The sequence below is a fragment of the Panthera pardus genome, unplaced genomic scaffold (assembly GCF_024362965.1).
Source record: "Panthera pardus isolate Hobbes unplaced genomic scaffold, ASM2436296v1 HiC_scaffold_12, whole genome shotgun sequence".
Classification (NCBI taxonomy): Eukaryota; Metazoa; Chordata; class Mammalia; order Carnivora; family Felidae; genus Panthera; species Panthera pardus.
The window spans coordinates 55,822,018-55,842,217 of NW_026526677.1; the positions used below are offsets into that span (position 1 = coordinate 55,822,018).

At 50.0% G+C, this 20,200-nt stretch overlaps 3 protein-coding genes across 11 annotated transcripts in view; 2 read left to right on the plus strand and 1 right to left on the minus strand.

The window, feature by feature from the left end:
• Positions 1-12,792, plus strand: part of RNF121 (ring finger protein 121) — an 82,086-nt gene extending 69,294 nt beyond the window's left edge. Inside the window, exons 7-9 of one of the 2 annotated variants that reach the window (XM_019449669.2) lie at positions 8,801-8,934; positions 9,564-9,665; positions 11,397-12,792. In XM_019449669.2, the coding sequence (XP_019305214.1) occupies positions 8,801-8,934; positions 9,564-9,665; positions 11,397-11,475 (315 nt within the window). In that variant the 3' untranslated portion in view covers positions 11,476-12,792. The remainder of the gene's footprint in view (positions 1-8,800; positions 8,935-9,563; positions 9,666-11,396) is intronic. The other variant, XM_019449668.2, reaches the window with a different exon arrangement.
• A 122-nt stretch (positions 12,793-12,914) lies between these two features.
• IL18BP (interleukin 18 binding protein) lies at positions 12,915-17,084 on the plus strand. 2 transcript variants are annotated; one of them, XM_019449687.2, is made up of 6 exons: positions 12,915-14,625; positions 14,971-15,064; positions 15,401-15,598; positions 16,242-16,365; positions 16,455-16,602; positions 16,809-17,084. In XM_019449687.2, exons 2-6 carry the CDS (start codon positions 15,043-15,045, stop codon positions 16,890-16,892), a joined length of 576 nt encoding a protein of 191 aa, XP_019305232.2. In that variant the 5' UTR covers positions 12,915-14,625; positions 14,971-15,042; the 3' UTR covers positions 16,893-17,084. The 2 variants fall into 2 exon arrangements, with proteins under 2 accessions (XP_019305232.2, XP_053756032.1); XM_053900057.1 differs by having other exon boundaries at positions 12,915-14,281.
• A 284-nt stretch (positions 17,085-17,368) lies between these two features.
• NUMA1 (nuclear mitotic apparatus protein 1) overlaps positions 17,369-20,200 on the minus strand; it is a 72,486-nt gene continuing 69,654 nt past the window's right edge. For all 7 annotated transcript variants that reach the window (XM_019449654.2, XM_019449657.2, XM_019449655.2 and 4 more), the window contains 5 exons: positions 19,601-19,737; positions 19,062-19,238; positions 18,769-18,882; positions 18,454-18,675; positions 17,369-18,100 (listed from right to left, as the gene is read on the minus strand). In XM_019449654.2, the coding sequence (XP_019305199.2) occupies positions 18,089-18,100; positions 18,454-18,675; positions 18,769-18,882; positions 19,062-19,238; positions 19,601-19,737 (662 nt within the window). In that variant the 3' untranslated portion in view covers positions 17,369-18,088. The remainder of the gene's footprint in view (positions 18,101-18,453; positions 18,676-18,768; positions 18,883-19,061; positions 19,239-19,600; positions 19,738-20,200) is intronic.

Here is a 20,200-nt window from a genome sequence, read left to right on the forward strand (position 1 = left end):
CGCCCTAGTGACAGAGATGGGTATTAAAGTAATAAATACACAAATAAATATAAAATTATAACCTCAATAAATACTATGAAGGAAAGGTTCATAATGGTGTGAACAAATGCAGTAGTGACATTTGACCTAGTCTCGGGACTCCGAGATGACCTCCCTGAAGAAGGGATTATTGAGCTGATGCATAGGAGTTAACTAGATGAAGTGGGAAGTGATGTGAGTGGCAGCTTCACCAAGAGACCTAGTGGGAGAATTTCTCACTAGGGTGGGGAGTGCCTCAAGCACCAGCTCTTGACCCCTCTTAAACCCACATGTCTTTCAATACCTCTTAATACCACAAGAACATAAGGATCAAACAGTGACATTGAACTTTATTAAAAGGTTGGGGTTGATAGCAGGAAAATAGATATGAGTTTGAATGAGGTTAGTCTGACGAAGCAGGGTATCTCCTTTCCCAGACTTTCAGACCCTGCCCCATCCAACTCTCAGCCTATCTCTGTGTATCAGGTGCCATCTTAGCACCCACCACCTAGAATCCACATCTAGACAACTATCCTCCAAGTGTCTAGACCCAGAGCCCATGTCTGACAAAAAATATGCCCATACCTCAGGCCAGCCATCTGCATCCTGGTTTCTTCTATGACGATCCACATCTTCCCTAGGTAATTGACACTGAGAATGCCTATCCCTTTCAGGGGAGCTACTCTGCCTAGCTCTTGTCCAACAGAATGTGACCTTGCTGACCTCAACAATAATAACAGTTTGCTGTTTCCCCAGGCCCCCATCTCTGGGGGCAGGGAGTGGGTCATAGGAAGACTAACATGGCTTGTGGCAGTACTGGGTGAGTCACCAGGAGTTCATTCATTCATAGTTTCCCCACAGCAAATGTTGCGGAGACTTAGTGGCAAGTTAATTGCTAGGGCTCAGGATGCCAACAGATGAGACTAGGCAGGGATATGGGAGAAGGGACTCTAACTCCAACTTGGGATAAAGGGATAGACTGCACTACCTTTACAGTTCTTTTCACCCTGAGAATTCCAGGATTTTCCTATATCTGCTCCAGTCTTTAGTCAAATGGGCTGTGGTCTGCTTAGGAACACGTGGGCCCCTGAGCCACAGCAACCTGAATTTCAAGAATATCCCTGGCCTTGAAGCCAGAACCTGATGAATGGTTTGGGGAAGGCAGTTTAAGAAAGCTAGGAAATTCCAGCCTTCCACGAATTTGTTAGCCAACTCATTCTTTCATTTATTCAAGAAACAGTTATTTGTCAACCATTTATAGTGTGCCAGGTATGACCAACTGCAACCTTTACTAGCACCACCACTGCTCACTTCCAAGTAGCAGACCTAGTCATTTTTTTAAATTGTGGTAAAGTACACATAAAATTTACCATCTTAGCCATTGCTAAGTCTGCGGTGGCATTAACTACATTTACATTGTTTTGCAGCCATTACCATATCCATCCATAGAACTCTTCATTTTGCAAAATTGAAGCTCTGAACCCCTTAAATAATAACTCCACAGTCCATCTTCCCCACAAGCCCTGGCAACAACCATTTTACTTTCTGCTTCTATAAATTTGACCACTCTAGGTGTACCTCATGTAAATGGACCCATGCAATATTTGTCCTTTGTGATGGCTTACTTCACTTAGCATAATGTCTTCAAGGCTCATCCATGTTGTTGCATGTGTGTCAGAATTTTCTCCCCTTTTCAGGCTGAATAATATTCCATTGTGTACCTCAATTTTTAAAAGACTAAATAAACGTGTGTGTGTAGCCGCTGAGATAATAAAGTTCCATTGTGTGCCTATGCCACATCTCAGCCCCAGTTGTTTTCATAGTCTTTTGTACATTTTGTGATCACAGCTCTAATCCCAGAGAGTCATAGTTGATTTTGAAGCTGTTCCATCTACCAGGTCCGGAACTATGCTGACTCATCTTTTGGTCCCCCTTGAGAGTGGTTTGACCTACAAAGATCTGTGATTAATTAACTTAAGGCATGCTAGAAATGAAACCATAAGGTTTACAATTGTATTAACATGCATTCTCAATTCCTTTTTACTATTCTGCACTACTCTTGTTTAGTGCAGAATAGCTGTTTTGCCTCACATGGAGTAATTGTAGTATGAACTAAAGTAACTCTTGTGTCAAGGGAACCTTGGATGGTGTTTTTTTGTTTTGTTTTTTTCCCCAGCTGGTCACTGTGAGGTCATGAGCTTGTGATAATCAGTCATATAGTTTCCATTCATACCCAAAAGTCATGTTGGGTGGGGGTAGGGGGACAGAGGATTGTGAAATAGGCAAGCCTGTTTTTCTGGGGCTCAAAAGAGAGAACTGTTGGGCAGGCAGGGTAGTGGCACATTATTTCTGCTCCATTAGGCCATGAGTCCTGCCTCATGCTTTCTTCTCAACAAGTTTCTGTGCCCCAGACAACATTAGGACAGGACTGGCTGTCCATTCATCTGTCTGAAGTAGTGGAAAGAGCTAGGGGGTTAGAGTCAGACCTCATTTCAAATTCTAATCCACTTTTAATTAGCTATGTATTCTTGAGCAGGTTACTTTACCTCTCCGACCTTGTTTCCTCAGATGTAATAATATTACCAGACATAAAGAATTGTAAGGAACAAACAGGTTAATGCACAGCATTTTGCAGAGTACCTTGGCCCATGGCACGTAGTAGAGGATGATGATGGTAGCTGTCATTTGTCCAGTGTACCTAACATACACTAGTGCTTGCTAGAAAGCTACCTGTTTTGTATATGTGATCACCTGGAGCAGAGAGACCCTGTAGAATTTGTCTTTGTATCTTCATTACCCAACACACAGATCAAGACACAGAACAGACCAATCCTAAATCATGAGCATATGCCACTTGTCTCTTGGATAACATCTATTGTCTGAAGTCCTCTCAGACCATTCTGTCACATGGAATCTCTTCTATAACCCTGAGAAATGGATATTTTATTCAGTGTTTCACCAAGTTTCAACTGACCAGACACCAGCTCAGCTTTGCCACCAGCTCTCTCTGACTTCAGGTGAGGCCCTCCTCCTTGGGCATCAGTCTCCTCACCTGTCGAGAAGCAGTCAGACTGGGTGAGCTCACAGGGCTTTCATGGTGTATACATTCTTCACTGGTGTGGCATGCAACTCCTCTTTGTTTCAAGAGCCCCTGCTGTGCACAAGCACCTGTGTTGGGTTTTCTACTCACAGATTTGCACCCATCTTTCCTCCTTCCCTCTAGTTACAGTGGAGAAAATGTCCTTTCTCCCATCACAAGCCAGCCATGCCTACACTGTGGATTCCATACCCTCTTCCCTTCTCAGGGACCCATTGTGCTATCAACTTCCTTTCTCACCCATGACTTCAACTTCGCCTTCTCTGCTAGGCTCTTCCCATTAACTTTTGAAGCATTCTTTTTCAAAAAACATCCTTTCTTTGACCTACTTTCTCCTCTAACAACTGACCCATTTCCTGTCCTTCACAGCTAAACTTAGAGAAAGTTCCTGTCTCCTTTTGATTGCTTTCCACATACTCCTTAGTTCATTCTAATCTGACCTCAGCTTAAACCCTTCCTCTGAAATGACCTTTTTATTCAGGTCACCAGTGACTGTGTCACTAATTCTGACCTCAGCAGCCATCAGCACAGTTGACTCAGCCACCCTATACTTCTTAAAAGGGTCTTTTCTCCTTGGCTTTTGTGATGCATCTCTATCCTGCTTTTCCTTCGCTGTCTTCTGTAGCTTGTCCTCCCTGGAATGTCACTATTCCCTGAGCTCATACCTAAGGCATCTTCAATGCACTTCACCTAGGCATTCCCCTTTTCTTTTTCTCTAACTTTCTGGACCTCTAACCCAGCACTTTTTTCAGTACCATATCTTTAGTCTTCTGCTATCTATTTGTCATCACCAGTCTGTCCACTCTCAGTTTTTACTGCCGTCAAATTAGCCCAGACGTCCCCTTAGCACAGGTCTCCAGCATCTCTTGCTTTTAAAGAATTGTCCCTTAGCTGGCCTCTGAATTCATGTTGGCCTCCTCTCCACTCCATTTTCCACGCAGGAACCGAGTAATCTTAAAAATTCACGTCTGATCAAATGCCTTAGATGACTTTCCATTTCAAGTCCAGAATTCTTCACGTGGCTGAGAAGGTGTCACGGTTTTCCTCTTTCTCACAACTCTAGCCACATTGGGTTCGTTTTAGTTTCTCAAGTGCACCGGGCTCCTTTCCACCTCAAGGCCTCTTCCCTCTTCTGCCTTTCTTCCTCTCCTAATGCCCACCACCCATTATCTCTCAGCCTCAAGAAACTTCTTGTCACTCTCTCAAAGAAACCTCCTCACGTGACCTAGGCCTAGTTAGGAACCTCTTTCTTACCCCTGTACTGCCTTTTTAATTCTTATTTTAGCCTACTTAGTAGTTCTTATTTTCTATAAGTATTTAAAATTTTTTTTAAGTTTGTTTATTTTGAGAGAGATAGCAAGCGGGGTGAGGCAGAGAAAGAGGGAGAGAAAGAATCTAAAGCAGGCTCTGCCCTGTCAGTGTGAAGCCTGATGCAAGGCTTGAACCCATAAATCTTGAGGCCATGACTTGAGCTGAAATCAAGTCTGACACTTAACTGACTGAACCAACCAGTCGCCCCAGTATTTATTTTTTTAATGTCATTCTCTTGTAGCTGTAGGTTCCATGAGGTTAGAGGTCAGGTTTATGCTCTTCTAGCATTATATCCCCAGGATATAATGGTCCAGTGGCTGGTACTTCAGTAGGTACCCAATATATTTTGATGGAAGAGGGAAGGGTTTGGAAGGCTTGCTCAAGTTCATCAAGGTAGTAAGTGACAGAAGACTGTACTTAGGTCTGTCTAATCCTAATAAACCATTGGTCCCCCTGAGTCTATTCTAGCAAGGGATCAGGCTCTTAAGGTTAAACTGAAATCTGCCTTTCTGTATTTTACCCAACCCCACTTCAGTGCCTCCTGATACAGTCTCCTGTGTGGTCTCTGTGAGCCATGGGGGTGTTGGGCCTTCCTGGTTTGACAGCTTACCTGAGGGCTTTGTTGAGACACTGTAGTATTTGACTCTGCCTGCCTGTTTCCACATTAGCCTTGTGGGAAGAACTCCAGAAATGAGGGGCCTAAGACAGATACTTTTGTGACCTTCCTTCTTTCTGTCTTCACCTCATCCAAGTTCTCTTTGATCCTTCATCCTTTTTTTTTCTTTTTTTTTTTGAGATTGAGACAGAGACAGCGCAAGCAGAGAAGGAGCAGACAGAGAGGGAAAGAGAATCCCAAGCAGGCTCTGCGCTGCCAGCACAGAGTCTAATGTGGGCTCGAACCCACAAAACTGTGAGATCACGACCTTAGCTAAAACCAAGAGTAAGTCGGATGCTTAACCGACTGAGCCACCTAGGCACCCTGATCTTGCACCCTTGGCCCCGGTGCTCTGGGGGCAGAACTCTGGGGTGATTTGAGGTTAAGCTCTTCCTCAGAGCTCTAAACCATCTCCTGAGTTGTAGCATTCTTAGTTCTCTTATTGCCAATGTTGTGGGCCAGAGTGAGTGGCCATATTCCTATGCCACGTGATTGTACAAGGACTCAGTGCCAAGCTGAACCCAGACCTCTTGGTCTCCCCTCTCTGTTTAGTTGATGTGCCTAGAAATTCTAAGCCAGAACACATTTCAGAGCCATCAGCCTGTCAAGCTTTGGGGAAGTGTTTCTCAGAGGTGCCCCCCCAACACTAACATTATGAGATTCCAGCTTTTGAGAGTTGCACAGTTCATAAGACTCCCACAGGTTTGAGCCTGCGTTCTGACTCTAGCTTATCCTTTTCCACTGCCTTTTGTACTCTGGATAAGCAAATTGTAATCATTTGGATAACTGGCCTTTGGCAAGTTAAGTAGGTGATCATTCTGCAGATGTTACTTGGATGGGAACTTGGGTAGGAGTCAAAGGGTCTGGGTTCTAGTACCCTCTTGTTTATTTCCTCTTCTGGGCTTTGGTTTCCCCAGTGTTAGGGCAGCTCTAGTATTCTGTGATAATAAGCGCACTCACCTTGAGCTACTTCAGAGAGTTTTACAAGGGAGGGAGGTGGGAGTGAAGGCAGGAAGCTCTATATTCATGGACTCTTGGGGGCAGTGTGTTGTCTCTGCCTTCTATCCTGGAGGAGTCTTGGGTTGGGATAGCAGTTCTGATGGCTGACAGAGGCTGTTCTTCAGGAGGACAGCTTGGAGCAAGGGAACCTTCCATGTCGAGCAGAAGTTCTGGCAGGCACCTGGTGTCACCCTCTCATACTCCCTGTCCCAGCACCTGGGTGCCGTCTCCTCTCTCACCCAGCCTCAGGGCTTTGCTTTTTCAGAAGACATTTGTTTGCAAACAGAAGAAAAGAGAGAGCAAACTCAAGTTTAAGGACATACAAATGGCTAGGTATAGTAAACTATCTTACAGGTCCAGATGAATTGTAATAACAAACTCCAAAGTCTTTTTCACAGTCCATTATAGAGTCTAGCAAAATGTTTAAAAGTTCTGGAGATTAGTTGCACAGTGTGAATAGACTGAACACTGATCAACTTACATTTAGAAGTAGTTAAGATGTATATTCTATATTATGTGGTTTTTACCACAGTTTTTAAGGCAAAGGAAAGGAAAAAAACAATACATCTTAGAAAATGCCAAAAAATAAATTTCAAGTCTTTTCTCTTTGGGGTCAGGGGGAAATGCTATTTAGCTATTTAAGAATAGGGGCACCTGGGTGGTTCAATCAGTTGAGCATCCAACTTCATGATCTCAGGGTTCCTGAGTTCGAGCCCCGCATTGGGCTCTCTGCTTGTCAGCATGGAGCCTGCTGTGGATGCTCCCTCTTCTCTCTGCCCCTCCCCCACTTGTGCTCCCTGTCTCTCTGTCTTAAAAATAAACCTTAAAAAAAAAAAAAAAGAAAGAAGGAATAAACCACATGGAAAGTATACAAAATTTGAAGTTTGTTTTTGGAGCATGGAATTGGTTATTGTAATTCACCATGGTAATAAATAATCTTTAATCTAAAAGTAATGTATGTTCATTAAGGAAAATTTGAGTACAGAAAAGTAGACAAAAGAAAAATACCACCTATGGAGGGGCGCTTGAGTGGCTCAATTGGGTAAGCATCCGACTTTGGCTCAGGTCATGATCTCACAGTTCGTGAATTTGAGTCCCACGTCAGGCTCTGTGCTAACAGCTCAGAGCCTGGAGCCTGCTTTGGATTCTGTATCTCCCTCTCGCTCTCTGCCCCTCCCCCACTCACCCTTTTTCTCTTTCTCAAAAATAAACATTAAAAAAAATAAAAAAAAAAGAAAGAAAAATACCACCTATGATGCTACTACCAAACCATCACTGGTGTGAGCATTGTGACATATTTCCTTCTGATCTTTTCTCTTTGTATACATTTGGGCTTGTCTTTACATATGGTACCAACCATACTGTGCCATCAATTTTTGACACTTACTGTTACACCTCAGGCTTCAGTTGACTCGCTGCCTGTTCAGTCCCTTGAGTGTGTACCAAATTTATTTAGGCATTCTCCTATTCTGAGTCATGCATGGTTATTTCCATTTCTTTGCTTGTTTTTATTATTTTATGGTATTTTTTATGGTGGTAAAGTATATGTAACTTAAAACTTCACTATTTTAGCTATTTTGAAGTGTACAGTTCAGTGCATTAATTACATTCACAGTGTTGTGCAACTATCACCACTATTTCCAAAACTTTTCATCACCCCAAACAGAAATTCAGTGCCCATTAAGCAATAACGCCCCATTCCCTTCCCCCAGCCCTTGGCTACCTCTAACCTACATTGTGTCTCTGTGAATTTGCCTATTCTAGATATTTTATCATATAAATGGAATCATGATATTTGACCTTTGGTGTCTGACATTTCACTTAGGATGTTTTCAAGGTTCATGCCTGTTGTAGCATGGATCAGAACTTCATTATTTTTATGACTGAATCATATTCCACTGTACGCATATACCGCATTTGGTTTTATCCATTCATCTTTTGATGGACACTTGAGTGGTTTCCACCTTTTGGATATTGTGAAAAATGCTGCCTTGAGTATTGGCTTACAAATGTGTGTTTAGTTTTTGTTTTCATTTTTGGGGGGTGGGTACATGTAAGAATGGACTTGCTGTGTCATATGGTAATTCTATTTAACTTTTTACAGAATTGCAAAACTCTTTGCTTCTTTAATTATAAATAATGCTTAAATGAATATCTGTATACATGAGGCTTTTTTGATATTTTTACTTCTTTACCTTACTTGAAGTGACATCAGTGGGCTAAAGGGCATGGCAGTTTGAGATGCTGTCCGAATGCTGCCCAAAAGGAGTAAGCCTCTTTTGCTGCTGCCACAAGTGTCTGGGAATGCCCTCATCACCATACCAACATTGCACCAAAGATATTTGACTGTTTTTAATCTTAGAGAAGAGATGTTGTCCATCTCTAGTGGAAGTATAGTCTGGCCACAGAGCGGCTTACCTGACACAGCTCTGGATCGCCAGCCCTGAGTTCTCCTACCTCTGATTTCCTTGTCCCTGATGCTGACTAGACCAGTGTTCAGGTCCTACTGGGTCTGACTTCCCAGCCCATCTCTGGTGTCCCTTTCTCCCCATCCACCTCGCAAAGATGAGGTGAGTTTGGCACATAAAAGATGTTCTCTAGCTGTGGGACCTCCCCCTGGCATTTTGCCTCCTCTTCAGAAGACCTAAGTCCTCTGTGGTACCTTCCTACTTGGGCTGATTCTCACACCTTTCCTGTCTTTTCCTCTTCTTCTCTCCCAGTTCTACAGCGAGTCGGGCATGCCTACCAAACACCTCTCGGACAGTGTGTGTGCCGTGTGTGGGCAGCAGATCTTTGTGGATGTCAGTGAAGAGGGCATCATCGAGAACACATATAGGCTGTCTTGCAATCATGTGTATCCTGTCTGGAGCCCCTGGGCCACATCTCTCCTGCCACATGGCATTCTAGTCAGGGAGAGGAGGGGGTGGTCATGACCCTGGCATATTGTCCAAACCTTGAAGTGCGAGAGAGTCACAAAAGGGCAGACATTTGGGTGGTGTTCTTTGCTAGAGAAACTGATGCCCAGGAGTGGAAATCGCAGCCTCCCTCACTCTTTTCCACAGCTGGGGGCCACCTATGTAAACAGTGTTTATAGCCTGGCTGGATCAGAAAGGAGCCTGAGGCTGTACTAGCTGCCTTGAGGTTGGCTCAGTCACAGAGAGGAGCATCCTCTAGCTGGATCGCTCAGTATCAGAATCTAGTCTCCCTGAATGACACTTCCAGTATTTATCATGTGCTTACTCAGCGCCCATTCTGTGCCATGTCTTCTCTCCATTTTGTCCCACTACAATGCTGTAAGATAGAGATCATTTTCCTCTCTTCACATGAGAGGAAACAGGGTCAGAGAGAAAGGATGTGTCCATGGTTATACAGCTAATAAGAGGTGAAGCCAGGATTTGAACCTTTCTCCAGGGCTAGTGCATGGGCATGGGGCTCCAGTGCCATCCCGGCTGCCTACCATTTCCCTTGACCAGTGGTACTCAGATTCCACGAATTCTGCATCCGCGGCTGGTGCATTGTGGGAAAGAAGCAGACATGTCCTTACTGCAAAGAGAAGGTGGATCTCAAGAGGATGTTCAGCAACCCGTATCCTTTGTTTGGGTTCTTGCTGGGAATGGGCAGTGGGAAGAAAGTCCTGGCCAGCACTCTGCATTTGTGTCCTTCTGTGGCCTTTCCTCCTGCCCCCAGCCTGGTACATACCCACAATTCCATTTGGCTCGTGGTCTAGGAAAGTAGGGGGTGGAACATGGGACAGGACCAGCAGCTCAGATTCTCATCATAGTTCTAGATCCCCCAACAGTAAATTGATGGCAGTAGCAGCCCAACTTACTGTTTGCTCACTGTGTGGTTGGCACTTCAACAAAGTGCTCTGCTCACATTATCTCATTTGATTCTCTGGCAACTTGGTGACCCTCCTCACTTTACAAATGAAATGGTTTGGAGGTTGAATAACCTGCTCAAGGTTATATAGCTAATAAGTAATGCCTTACCTGTGACATGTGAGACTAGAGACAGTCTCCATGCCTCTGCGGGGCCTGCAAGATGCAAGGATGGCTGAGGGACTCCTTGTTCCCATCCATCCACTTTCAGCCCGGGACCACTGCTCCTCTGAGCTACGTCCTGTACCCTCTTGGCCTTCCCCACTTTGCCCTCACCTTCCTCTTCCTCCTCCCTGCCTGTCTGTTGGAAATTTCCCAGTCACTACTCTGCCCCTGCCCCTCCCCCCCACTTCACTTCCCCTGGGATCCAGGGGCCCAGGTTTCTCCCTTCTCCCTACCCTGGCTGCTCACTCACTTGCTCTCTCCTCCCCCTCTCTCCTCCCTCTCTCTCCTCCCTCTGTCTCCTCCCTCTCTCTCTTCTCTCTCCTCCCTCTCTCCCTCTCTCCCTCTCTCCCTTTCCTTCCATACCAGGGTTCCCTATCCCCTGGTCACTGGCTGGGCTGGGCAGGGGCCACTGCATTCCCACCTAGCACATTCCCACAGTCCCTGAACAGGAGGCTCTGGCCTGTCCCCATAAGGTTTCTTCTTTGGTTATTCCAGGGTCTAGTTCAGGAACAGTTAAGTAACTCCATGGTAGAGCTGAGACTTGGGGCTTCCCTTAGTTCCCAGGGATTGGGCCAGGCTGCTCTTTCTAATGCTATTGGAGGGGTTCCCTCACAGTGTCGTGATGTTCATTTTCTGCTTTCCCCAGAGCTGGATTCCCAGACTTCCTCTCTAGATGTCTGGCCCAGCATTTAGTTATAAAGTTAAAGGAACGGAACTGATCTCTGGGGCCTCTTGGCCTCAGTAGGGCCTGGTGTTTAGTGGTGGGTGGGGATTCCTTAGAGCCTCTGCCCAGGGTTATCCCATGACTAACTTGTTCCCTGCTCTCTTCCAACTCGATCCCTAGACTCAGCCCCTTCCTTGACCTAGAAAGCCTTCATTGTGGACATTACAAGAACCTTTGGGGTTACTTTATCACATTGTCCACCTCCCTGCAGCCACTGGTACAGATGCACTTACAGCAGTCTCAGACTGTGTATTCTTACTTAACACCAACGGGTCCATCTTCGAGAAGGTGTTACATGGGAGGCCCTCTTCTGCATGTTGGTCTTAGTTTAGTTTCACCTTTCCACCCTTCTCCCATGTCTGTCCTGTCTTCTGCATTGGTTCCCTGTTCTCTCCTTCCCCCATTCTCTGGGTTTAGCCCTTCCTTCTGACATGGAGAGGCTGGCTGGGGCTTCCTCTCCTTGTAGGTTCATTTCTGTGGAGCAGCTGAAAGTGTGGGCAGACCTTCTCACCCATCCCCTAGTCCAACCTTAGCAGCTCTTACACATAGCCTCTTTAACACACTGACAGCTGGGAGAGGCCTCACGTCATGTACGGGCAACTGCTGGATTGGCTTCGATACTTGGTAGCCTGGCAGCCTGTCATCATTGGCCTGGTGCAAGGCATCAACTACATCCTGGGCCTGGAATAGTCAGGAAGAAGAGCATCCACCCACTATGGACCTCAGGGCACTCTCCTCCCTGCCCTCCAAGACCTCCTGGGTGGGAAAGACTCAAAGGGGCACTTGGGCCACTCAGGACCCCTCCGGCTGTGTCCGGGCTGGGGAGGGAGACGATGGAGAGCCAGCCAGTGGGGCTGTCAGCAGTGGGGGCTTTTTAAAAGAATACTATTTTGATGAATATATTTAAAAACCTTTTTTATTGTGGAGCATAGGAATTGCCCCAACTCCTCCAGGCCTTACCCTCCTTGCTTGAGCAGGGTGGGAGCAGAGACACAACATTTTTGGTTTAAAGGAGCCTTCTCATCTCTGGCTGAGAGCCTCAGCCAATCCCACCCCCATCTTTCCTTCCTTCTGTGGGGCTCCAGTCTGGTTCGCTCAGTGTGGGAGAGCCAATGGGCTCTGCCTGGTGCCACAGATGTGCACTGAGGGGTGAGGTATCTTCCCTCCTCCCTGTCTGGGCCTGGGATCGGTATTGTGTCTGACTCTGTCTTCCCTTGTCCAGGTCCCATAGACTGGTTGAGGCAAGTGGAACCTTGTGACTTTTCTAGTGAGAGAAGCCCTGGAACCTCGTAATCCATTGAGGATGTGTTTGGGGGCAACCAGAAACAGCAGCAGCTTGGGTAACCTGTCCCCAAGCTGGGCTGTACTCAGCCAAGAACAGAGTCTATCCATATGTAGTTGGGCCACGGGGACTGCTATGGGTGGCAGTGATTGAAGGCCCCTTATGTGAACAGAACCTTTAGCCCGGAAGTGGTGACACGTGCCAAAGGCTACCCTGCCACATCACTCACTTCCTTCCCTGAATGCCTGAGAGAGAGTATGTGCGTCTGTTTGTGTGTAGCAGAAGGACTATGACAGTTAAGACTCCTCCCTGTCGTCAGACAGTGTTCCCTTGAAGCAGCCAGGGGATTCCCAGCCCAGGGAATGTCCCTCTGTCAGCTTCCACGTTCATGGGGCCTACCCGGGCCTGGCAACAGGAGTGAAGGTGGGTGGGAAGAGAAGCGGGCAAGGCCCAGGCAAGGGATCTAAAAACAGGTTCCAGGTAGGCCCTAGCTCTGGCCCTAGGAGTTCTGAAGGAAGTGGGAGGGTAAACGTGGGCCCTCAGCACTGGGTTCCTAGGGAATGTGGCCCAGCTGGGCTTGCATCTTCAAGCACAGCAAGAGCCAAGCAGGATCTTGTCACTCCATTCTGAATAAAGCTCCGTGAGCTGGGTTGGAAAGCTGAACATCCATCTTGCTTTATTCTTCCCTGGGGTCCCTGGGAGTACCTTGTCTTTGCTGCCTTTTGCTATTCCCATTTGAGAGCTGGATCCTAGGGGTAGTTGGCCCCACCCCTTATCCCTGGGAATGGTGTGATGCCAGGCTCCTGTCCTGCGGCAGAAGGGCCCTGGGGCATCACTGGGTGACTCTCTTCCTCACCTCCTGAGGTCAGTGCCCTGCTGCCAGCACCTCTTCTCATGAGCCACTCTCAACTTTGGCTTCTCTCACCCAGCTGTGTTTTCCCATAGTCCCCCACTGCTCATGCTGGTGCGCCCAGTTGAAGGGTCTAGGGATCATTCTTTCACTTTTGTTCCCCCTATACTTCAGGCTCATGTGAGAAGCCAAGACCAGGTTGTCCAAGGCTCTCTTTTCATACTTCAGCAAGCCTGAGTCCCATGACCTCCCGGTGGCCCAACTCTTGTCTTGGTTCCACTCTAAGGTAGAGTGCTGTCTCCTCTTCCTCCATCCCCACCCCACCCCCAAAGGACTGTCTCAGAAGCCCCAGGCAGCCTTGCCTCCTGACCTGCTGGCTAGAGATAGGGGCACTCCCAGGGAGGAGTTTCATGAACTCCAAACCTAGTTCCATCTCCTGGCTTCCCTGGTTCTATTCTGGGCATCCCATCACAGAGAACACAGAGACCACAAACCTCAGACACTTGGGTCTCGTCCTTCATGCTTAATCACCAGTCCTGGTCTTTCTGCCTCTGCAGACACTGGCGAGACCCTGATAGTGAATGCTTACTCCAGTTTTGCATCCCAGGTGCCTCACTTAACCCCACCCTAGTCCTGGCCCTGCCCCAGCTCCATTTGTCCCATCAGCCACCAGACTGGTGAATTCATATAGCTCTGTTGTTGCTGAAGCCAGCGCTGGGCTGCTTGCTCCCCTACTTCCCTGGGAGGCACCCTCTCCTTTTTAGGGCCAAAGCTCCAGTTTATGTTCCAAGTCCTCAGCTTGACTCTGAGAGGTTCCTGCACACAAGGCTGGAGAGTGCTGTCAGCATAGTTCCTGTGTCATGGCTCATGTGGGTCTGGACACAGCTGGACTGAGTGTTGAGCTTTGAAGGGGGGGGGATTCTGAAAAAGAGGGCTCTTTGGGGCTTCTTGGGAGCCAGGTAGGGGGAAATTTAGACTTCCTAGTAAACCTAGACCTATAGTTCTGGCCATATAGTTTGTGGGGTGGTGGGTGGGGGTGGGGTTGGTGGTTGGAGGGAGTGGAGAGCCTGAGAAAGGCCAGGATGACAGGCTGGTGTGACATTGAGCCTGGAGTGGTCAAAGCGATCCAATATGGGGCCCCCAGTGCCAAGGAGAGTTGACCCCTTGAATATCAGTGTGAATGTGAAAGAAGCATGAAGTCTGCTCATGTAGAAGCAAGGGCTGGTTCCGAAGAGCAAAGGTGGATGCCAGAGTCCTAACCCTTGACTGGGACAGAAGAATCCATCTGCAGGAGACTCATAAGTTCATACCGTATGTGCCCCTGGGAGGGTGAAGCTGAGCAGGGACGAAAGATCCAGTCTGATGCCACTTGGAGAGTAGGGGGGGTCTGTGAGTTAGCAGGAAGGTTCTGGGCCATCATGAATTTCGGCTCCCAGAAGAGGTGCTGTGTACAGACTGGACCCAGACTGGCATTATGTGTGTGCCCTCTGTTAATAACTCAGAGCCTACTCTGGATTCCATGGTTAGAACAAAAGTGAAAGTGAAATAGAGGGGAGTGGAGAGTGTTTTCCCAGAAGGATTTCACTAATCCTGTCCTTCCCGGAACCAGCTCCAGTGAAGAGAGCTTTGCCTGTCTTTGTGACGGGGTAAGTCCTTGGCCCCTCTTTGGGTCTGTTTCTCCATCCTTATAATGAAGGGGTTAGAGTGGACACATAACCACATAATGTTAATGGTAATAAGAGCTAGAGTGGGGAAAGACGGTTACTAGATGATCTTCAGCTTTGTTGCTACATTCTGAAAGAGCTCCAGCCTGTGCTGGATGGGATGCCTGGAGTAAATAAATAGCATTGCCTGGCAACCCAGTCAGTTCAGACCAAGGGACAGCTGTGGAGTCTACAGGAAGGACAGGCCCATACAAATGGCTGGGATCCAGACAAGCCACTGAGAAGATGTGAGAGAAGTAGTTTACTCCCATTCTCCTCCCCCACCAGCCCCAGAGAGGAGGAAGTTGTCACAGTTAAATAGAGCCAGGCACGCCAGCTCCTTACACATCCGTCAAGACCATGAGACAGAACCGGACACCAGGTAGGACCTAGGGGCTGGCAAGGGCGGGTGGGGTAGGGCCTGAGAACAGAAGGGAGTGGAGCAGGCACACACACACACACACCCTCCGCCAGGGGAGCTCCACCCTGCTGTTGTGCTCTCCCTTTCAGCCTCTGTCCAGCCTCTCTCCATTCAGAAAGGGCCAAGAGGTGGGGCCCGAGGAGTCCTTCTGCCCCTCTGATTCCCTGGGCAGAGCCCAGGAATCTCGGCCAGAGCTGCATCCAGGCAGCTCCCTCTCCAGCCAAGATCCAAGCCAGGATGTTGAGTATTTCCAGGCAGTCAGACAGCAGTTGACCTCTGTGACTGTCCTGCCCTCAGATCCCAGGCCTTTGCCTGTCCTGCTCCTATGTGCCCACATAGTCTCTCACCTGGCTGGAGCCACACCTCTACCTCAGGCCACCACCGCTTTCACTGGCTCATCTGGGATCACAAAGGACCCCTGCCCCTCAGGGCTCCCAACAGCTAAGCAGTGCCCAGCAATGGAGGTGACCTGGCCGGAACTGGAAGTCCCACTGAGTAAGGAGCAATTCTGATGGGAGCCCAAAAGGGCACGGTGGTCAGGGGGTGAGCTGTGGGCACAGAGGGCCCAAAGGTGGGATTGACTCCTGAGCTGCCCCCTTCCACTGCCTTCTGCCATGTAGCCCCACCAGCCAGGGCACTTGCCAGAGCACTCGGCATCCCCTTTCCCACCCAGCATCATGAGTGTGGGTGCAGGGCCCAGCTCCCAAGATGGGATGGAGAGAATTCAGACATAAGGATGGTCAGAGGGCTCCCAGAGCCTTGACTGCAATATGCTCCGAGGCCCAGCTTGCGCCCCACCCAAGCCCACTTGCCCTCTGGCCATCTTAGAGGAGCAGTGGCCTACTGCCTCCTTGACCAGGGCTCCTAGAGTCCCCAAAGCTGAGCACTGGAAAAGGCCATCTTGAAGAAACAGGGTCAGGAGTCGTCATCTGAACCAAGGACCCGTCCCCAAATTCCTCTTGTTCAGCCCCAGGCCTGCCTTGTAGACAACCACACTTCCCCATTAACGGACTTTCCCACCTGGGTGGTGTGTACAGCAGTAATCCAGTTCCTGAATTGTGGGAGCCAGGGGGGAGGGCAGCATGGTGGAGGGGAGGGTGTGCTCTCCAGAAGGGCTAACAGCCACATGTGTCCCTAGATGGAACGCTGACCTTGTCCTGTACCGCCTGTAGCCGCTTCCCCCACTTTAGCATCCTGTACTGGCTGGGCAATGGTTCCTTCATCGAACACCTCCCAGGTCGGCTGAGGGAGGGCAGCATCAGGTGAGGGGTGCAGTGGCAAGGCTGGCAGGCAGGGGGGTGGTTGGGGTTCCTCCTATGGTCTTCTCATGGCCTTTCCTCCTCTGCTTCAGTCGGGAGCGCCGGGGCCCACGCACCCAGCTGCAGACGACCCTCATGCTAGAGGAGCTGAGCCCCACCCTGCGCAATACCAACTTCTCCTGTGTTTTTGCCGATCCTGAGCAGACTGCCCAGCGTCACATCGTCGTGGCCCAGCTCTGGGTGAGAAACCTGAGTGGAGGTTTCCACGGACAGGAGTAGTAGTATGGGGAGGATAGGGTGGGCTCTGCCCGGAGTGGCCTCCATTAATGTCCACTGTGCTCCCAAGTGGAACTTAGGATGCAGGCAGGGGAGGCATGGCCTGGAGAGAGGTTACGAGAGATGTCCCCACCCTTGGCCCTGAGCCTTGTCTGCCTTCGCTTCTCCAGGCTGGGCCGAGGACAGTTGTGCCCTGCACTCAAGAAACCTCACCCTCCAGCGGGTCCCCTCTGCCTCACCATCAAGACAGGTGAACTCCAGAACCTGGATGAATGTCGTTACCTGAGCTGCCCTTGCAGCTCAGGCCTTCTGCATCGACTTAATATTCTTTTTTCCCTTTAATGGACTGTCCCAGGGAAGGGTGGGGGTAGATGCTGTTTCTGATCCACAGCTGCCTGGGTCCACAATGGGTACTCATAAATGATTTTTCAGTGGAGGCATGATGACATCTGCTCTGTCATTTAAGTCCTCATTCCACTTACAGAACTTGGCCCGTCCCAGGAGGGAGTGTGGGAAGAGGGGGACTATCACTCAGAAGCTAACGACAAAATTAAAGTCCGGGAACACAGGCCCTCAAAAAAGTGTGCAAAGATCCTGTGGCCCCAGAAAGGCCAGGAGAAGGGATTTGAGAGAAGGCAGGTAGTCTGGGACACTCGGCAGGGACAAAGATAGAAATACCCTAATGAACCTAAACTTCCCTTTTCCCACACAAATCAAGACAGCTCAGCACTTAAGGGAGAAAAATAGACTTTATTTACAAGTAATAACATTTAGAAAAAGATCCATCCCTGGCCCTTAAAAACCTTCCCATCACTCCAAAATCCCACCCCACTTTTAAGTCTGGGGAAGGGGGGATGAGGTGCAGCTGAAGGCTGCTCCCCTCCCACTCCCCACTGCCACCCCCAGGCATGGGGCCTATCTGTTCTGGAAAAGAGCATCTTCTGGGCAGCTGAGCCCTTGGGTGGATGGGAGCATCTCTAGGTGCACCTGCTAGGTCAATGTCCAGTCCTGGACTTCAAAAGCAAGGGCCCTGCTAGGCCCAGCCACCACGAGCAGCAGGGACCAGGGCCTGCTCCTCCAATGGTCCCTTCTGGATTCAGAGGCTGAGGAGGACGAGGCCCTTGGGCCCAGCCACTCAAAGCCAGCCTCAAGTCTGGTTGTGATGGAGAAGTGACTTTGTTCTAAGAAAACGTCAGGAGGCAAGGTAGGGAGAAGACCCAGACACTCCAGGCCTCTGGGGACAACTCTGAGAACACCTCAGTTCACCTAGCGAAGGCTCCTGTGAAGATCCAGGTACCAGGCCGGGGATGTGGGCAGGCATCACTGTAGGGGTTTGGCCACTGCTGGCCTGGGAGCTGAGAGAAGGCACTGAAAGGGACAGTAGAAGGAAAAGGACCAGGCGAGGTCGGCACTGAGGACACAGGTGGGGCCTCTCACTGGTCCTGGTCCTTCAGTGCTTTCCCTGAAAGAGAGAGAGAGAGACAGTCACTTGGCTGGAGACTTGTGATGCCAGCAGATACAGCTGGCCTTGAGGAGGCCTCTTTTAGCCCCAAACCTCTCTGACTAGGATCCCTTCCTTGGTGTGACCTGGACACATCTAGCTTCAGGTTATCAGTTGCTGGCTGTGCTGAGTTGCCCTGTGTCTCCTGTCCTCAGGGAGCAGCTAGTAAGAGAGCACCTTCTCTTAGCCCACCCCCAGTGGCCTAGCTGGGCCACACAGTGGAAGCCTCCCAAGGGGTGGCCTGGGGGAGTACCCTGCTTCCACCCACTCTAAGAGTCCATCCACCCCCTTCCTTTCCCTGTCAGTGCTTCCACCTTGCCCTTGGCCCGAGGGGTGGCAGTGGCGGCAGCTATGGCAGCAGCAGTGGCGGCACTGGCTGCGGTGGTGGCGATGCGAGGAGAGCGGCGGGTCCCGCTGCGGGTGTTGGGAGAGGCCTTGGATGGGGCTTTCTTGGAGGCTCCTCTCCGCAGCAGGCTATTCCCGAGCTTCTTGGGTGTGTTGAGGATGTTAAAAGCCATCGACTGGCGGCGGTCAGCCTGTTGGGGAGGGGAGGGGAGGACTGTCAAACTGGGCTGCACTTGGGCCCTGCCAGCAAGGTCCCTCTAGGATCTCCTTCAGCCCCCAGTGACCTGTTTAACAGCCGGAGCTGCTCTCTTCTGGGCCTCATTAGTGCTCTGTTTGCGCCCTTCGTGTCGGTCCCGGGGAGTCATGGGGCGTGGGAAACAGCTGGTGGCCTTCTTAGACTACGGGGAAGAAGAGTTCACATCCAAAACCAGTTGTGTGTCTCAGAGCCAAGTGGACCTTGTAAGTCAACACCACTTCCCTCCGGAAACCTCCCTTCCCAACAGCCCCTGTCCCTGCATCAGACTCTTGGAGAGAGAAGCCTGCTAGATGGAACAAAACAGGAATCAGGGTCACCTACCTCAGGGGTACCAGGGCCCTGGTGGGGCTCTGAGGAGACCCGTTTGCGCTGCTGCCGGGTGGTGATCCCCATGCCCTCGGCTATCTGGGCTGGCTGCATGCTGGCTCGGCGCAGGGTCTCCTGGGGGTCACCAGTTTTCATCTCCTCATCCGTGATGGTAGCCAGGCTCAGGGAAGGCTGGATGGGATGGAAGGAGGGGGTCAGTGCAGCAGGACCACCCCAGAACTCTTCACGGGCCCGGCGTGTGCAGCAGCTAAAGCCTTCCTGTTGCAGAAGGTCTCCCTTCCCATTGTCTTCTCTACTCAGGCCCTGCATGGTGGTCAGAGCAGAGTAGTCCCAAGCAGACCTCCTCCACAGACTCAGGCCCACCCACAGTGATTTCACCCCGAACCCCTCTCTGCCAGCTACTCCACCAGAAGCATAAGGTCACTCTGCAGCAGGCCAAAGAGCCAGGCAGGGCACTAGGGCTGGGTCCGCATGGAGCACTGAGGGAGGAGAAGAGCCAGTGTGGGTCCCGTGCAGGTGACCCCGGAGCTCACCCGGGACTCCAGGGGATAGCAGGTCTTCAAGTGTGGGGGGCATACTCGATTGCGCTGCTGCAGCTCTGCAATGCGATTCCAGTCATCCAGCTGCTCAGGCTCATCCTGGCAGGTGCCCATGTAGAAGCTATTCCTTCCTGTGGAGGGCAGGGAAACTGAAGCAGGTGGGGCTAGGAAGTAGGAAGGCCAGGAAGAGTGAGGGTAGAGGCAGCAGGTCTCCCACGGGTCCTGGCCTCTTGCCAACTTTTGTGGCCACCACTCCTGTCCACCTGTCCCGTGGACTTCAAGCCCAGTACCCTAGAGTCCTGCTCTGCTCCGTGTGCTCTCTCCCTGGGGAGGTCAAAAGAAGTCATATACCGTATGCGGAGGCTGTGACACCCTAGAGAAACTGAGGACCAGGAATTGATAACCAAAGGTCCCTGAGGCGCCCTTCTGGCACCCCTTACCACCTGAGACAGTAATGGAGGACTCCAGGCAGCAGCTGAGCATCACTGTTCCACTGGGAGTCCCAGGCTCCCTTGTGACCATTTTCCATTCACCCTGGCTGAGATGAACATCAGCCTGATTGCCCAGCACAGCCCTGAGACTGCAGGGAGGAGG

Bases quoted from the DNA above. Each gene is read 5' to 3' on its own strand.
- IL18BP (XM_019449687.2), top strand. From the start codon at position 15,043: ATGAGACAGAACCGGACACCAG. The intron at 15,065-15,400 runs GTAGGACCTAGG...TCCTGCCCTCAG, and splicing joins GAGACAGAACCGGACACCAG to ATCCCAGGCCTTTGCCTGTC. The intron at 16,366-16,454 runs GTGAGGGGTGCA...CCTCTGCTTCAG, and splicing joins CTGAGGGAGGGCAGCATCAG to TCGGGAGCGCCGGGGCCCAC.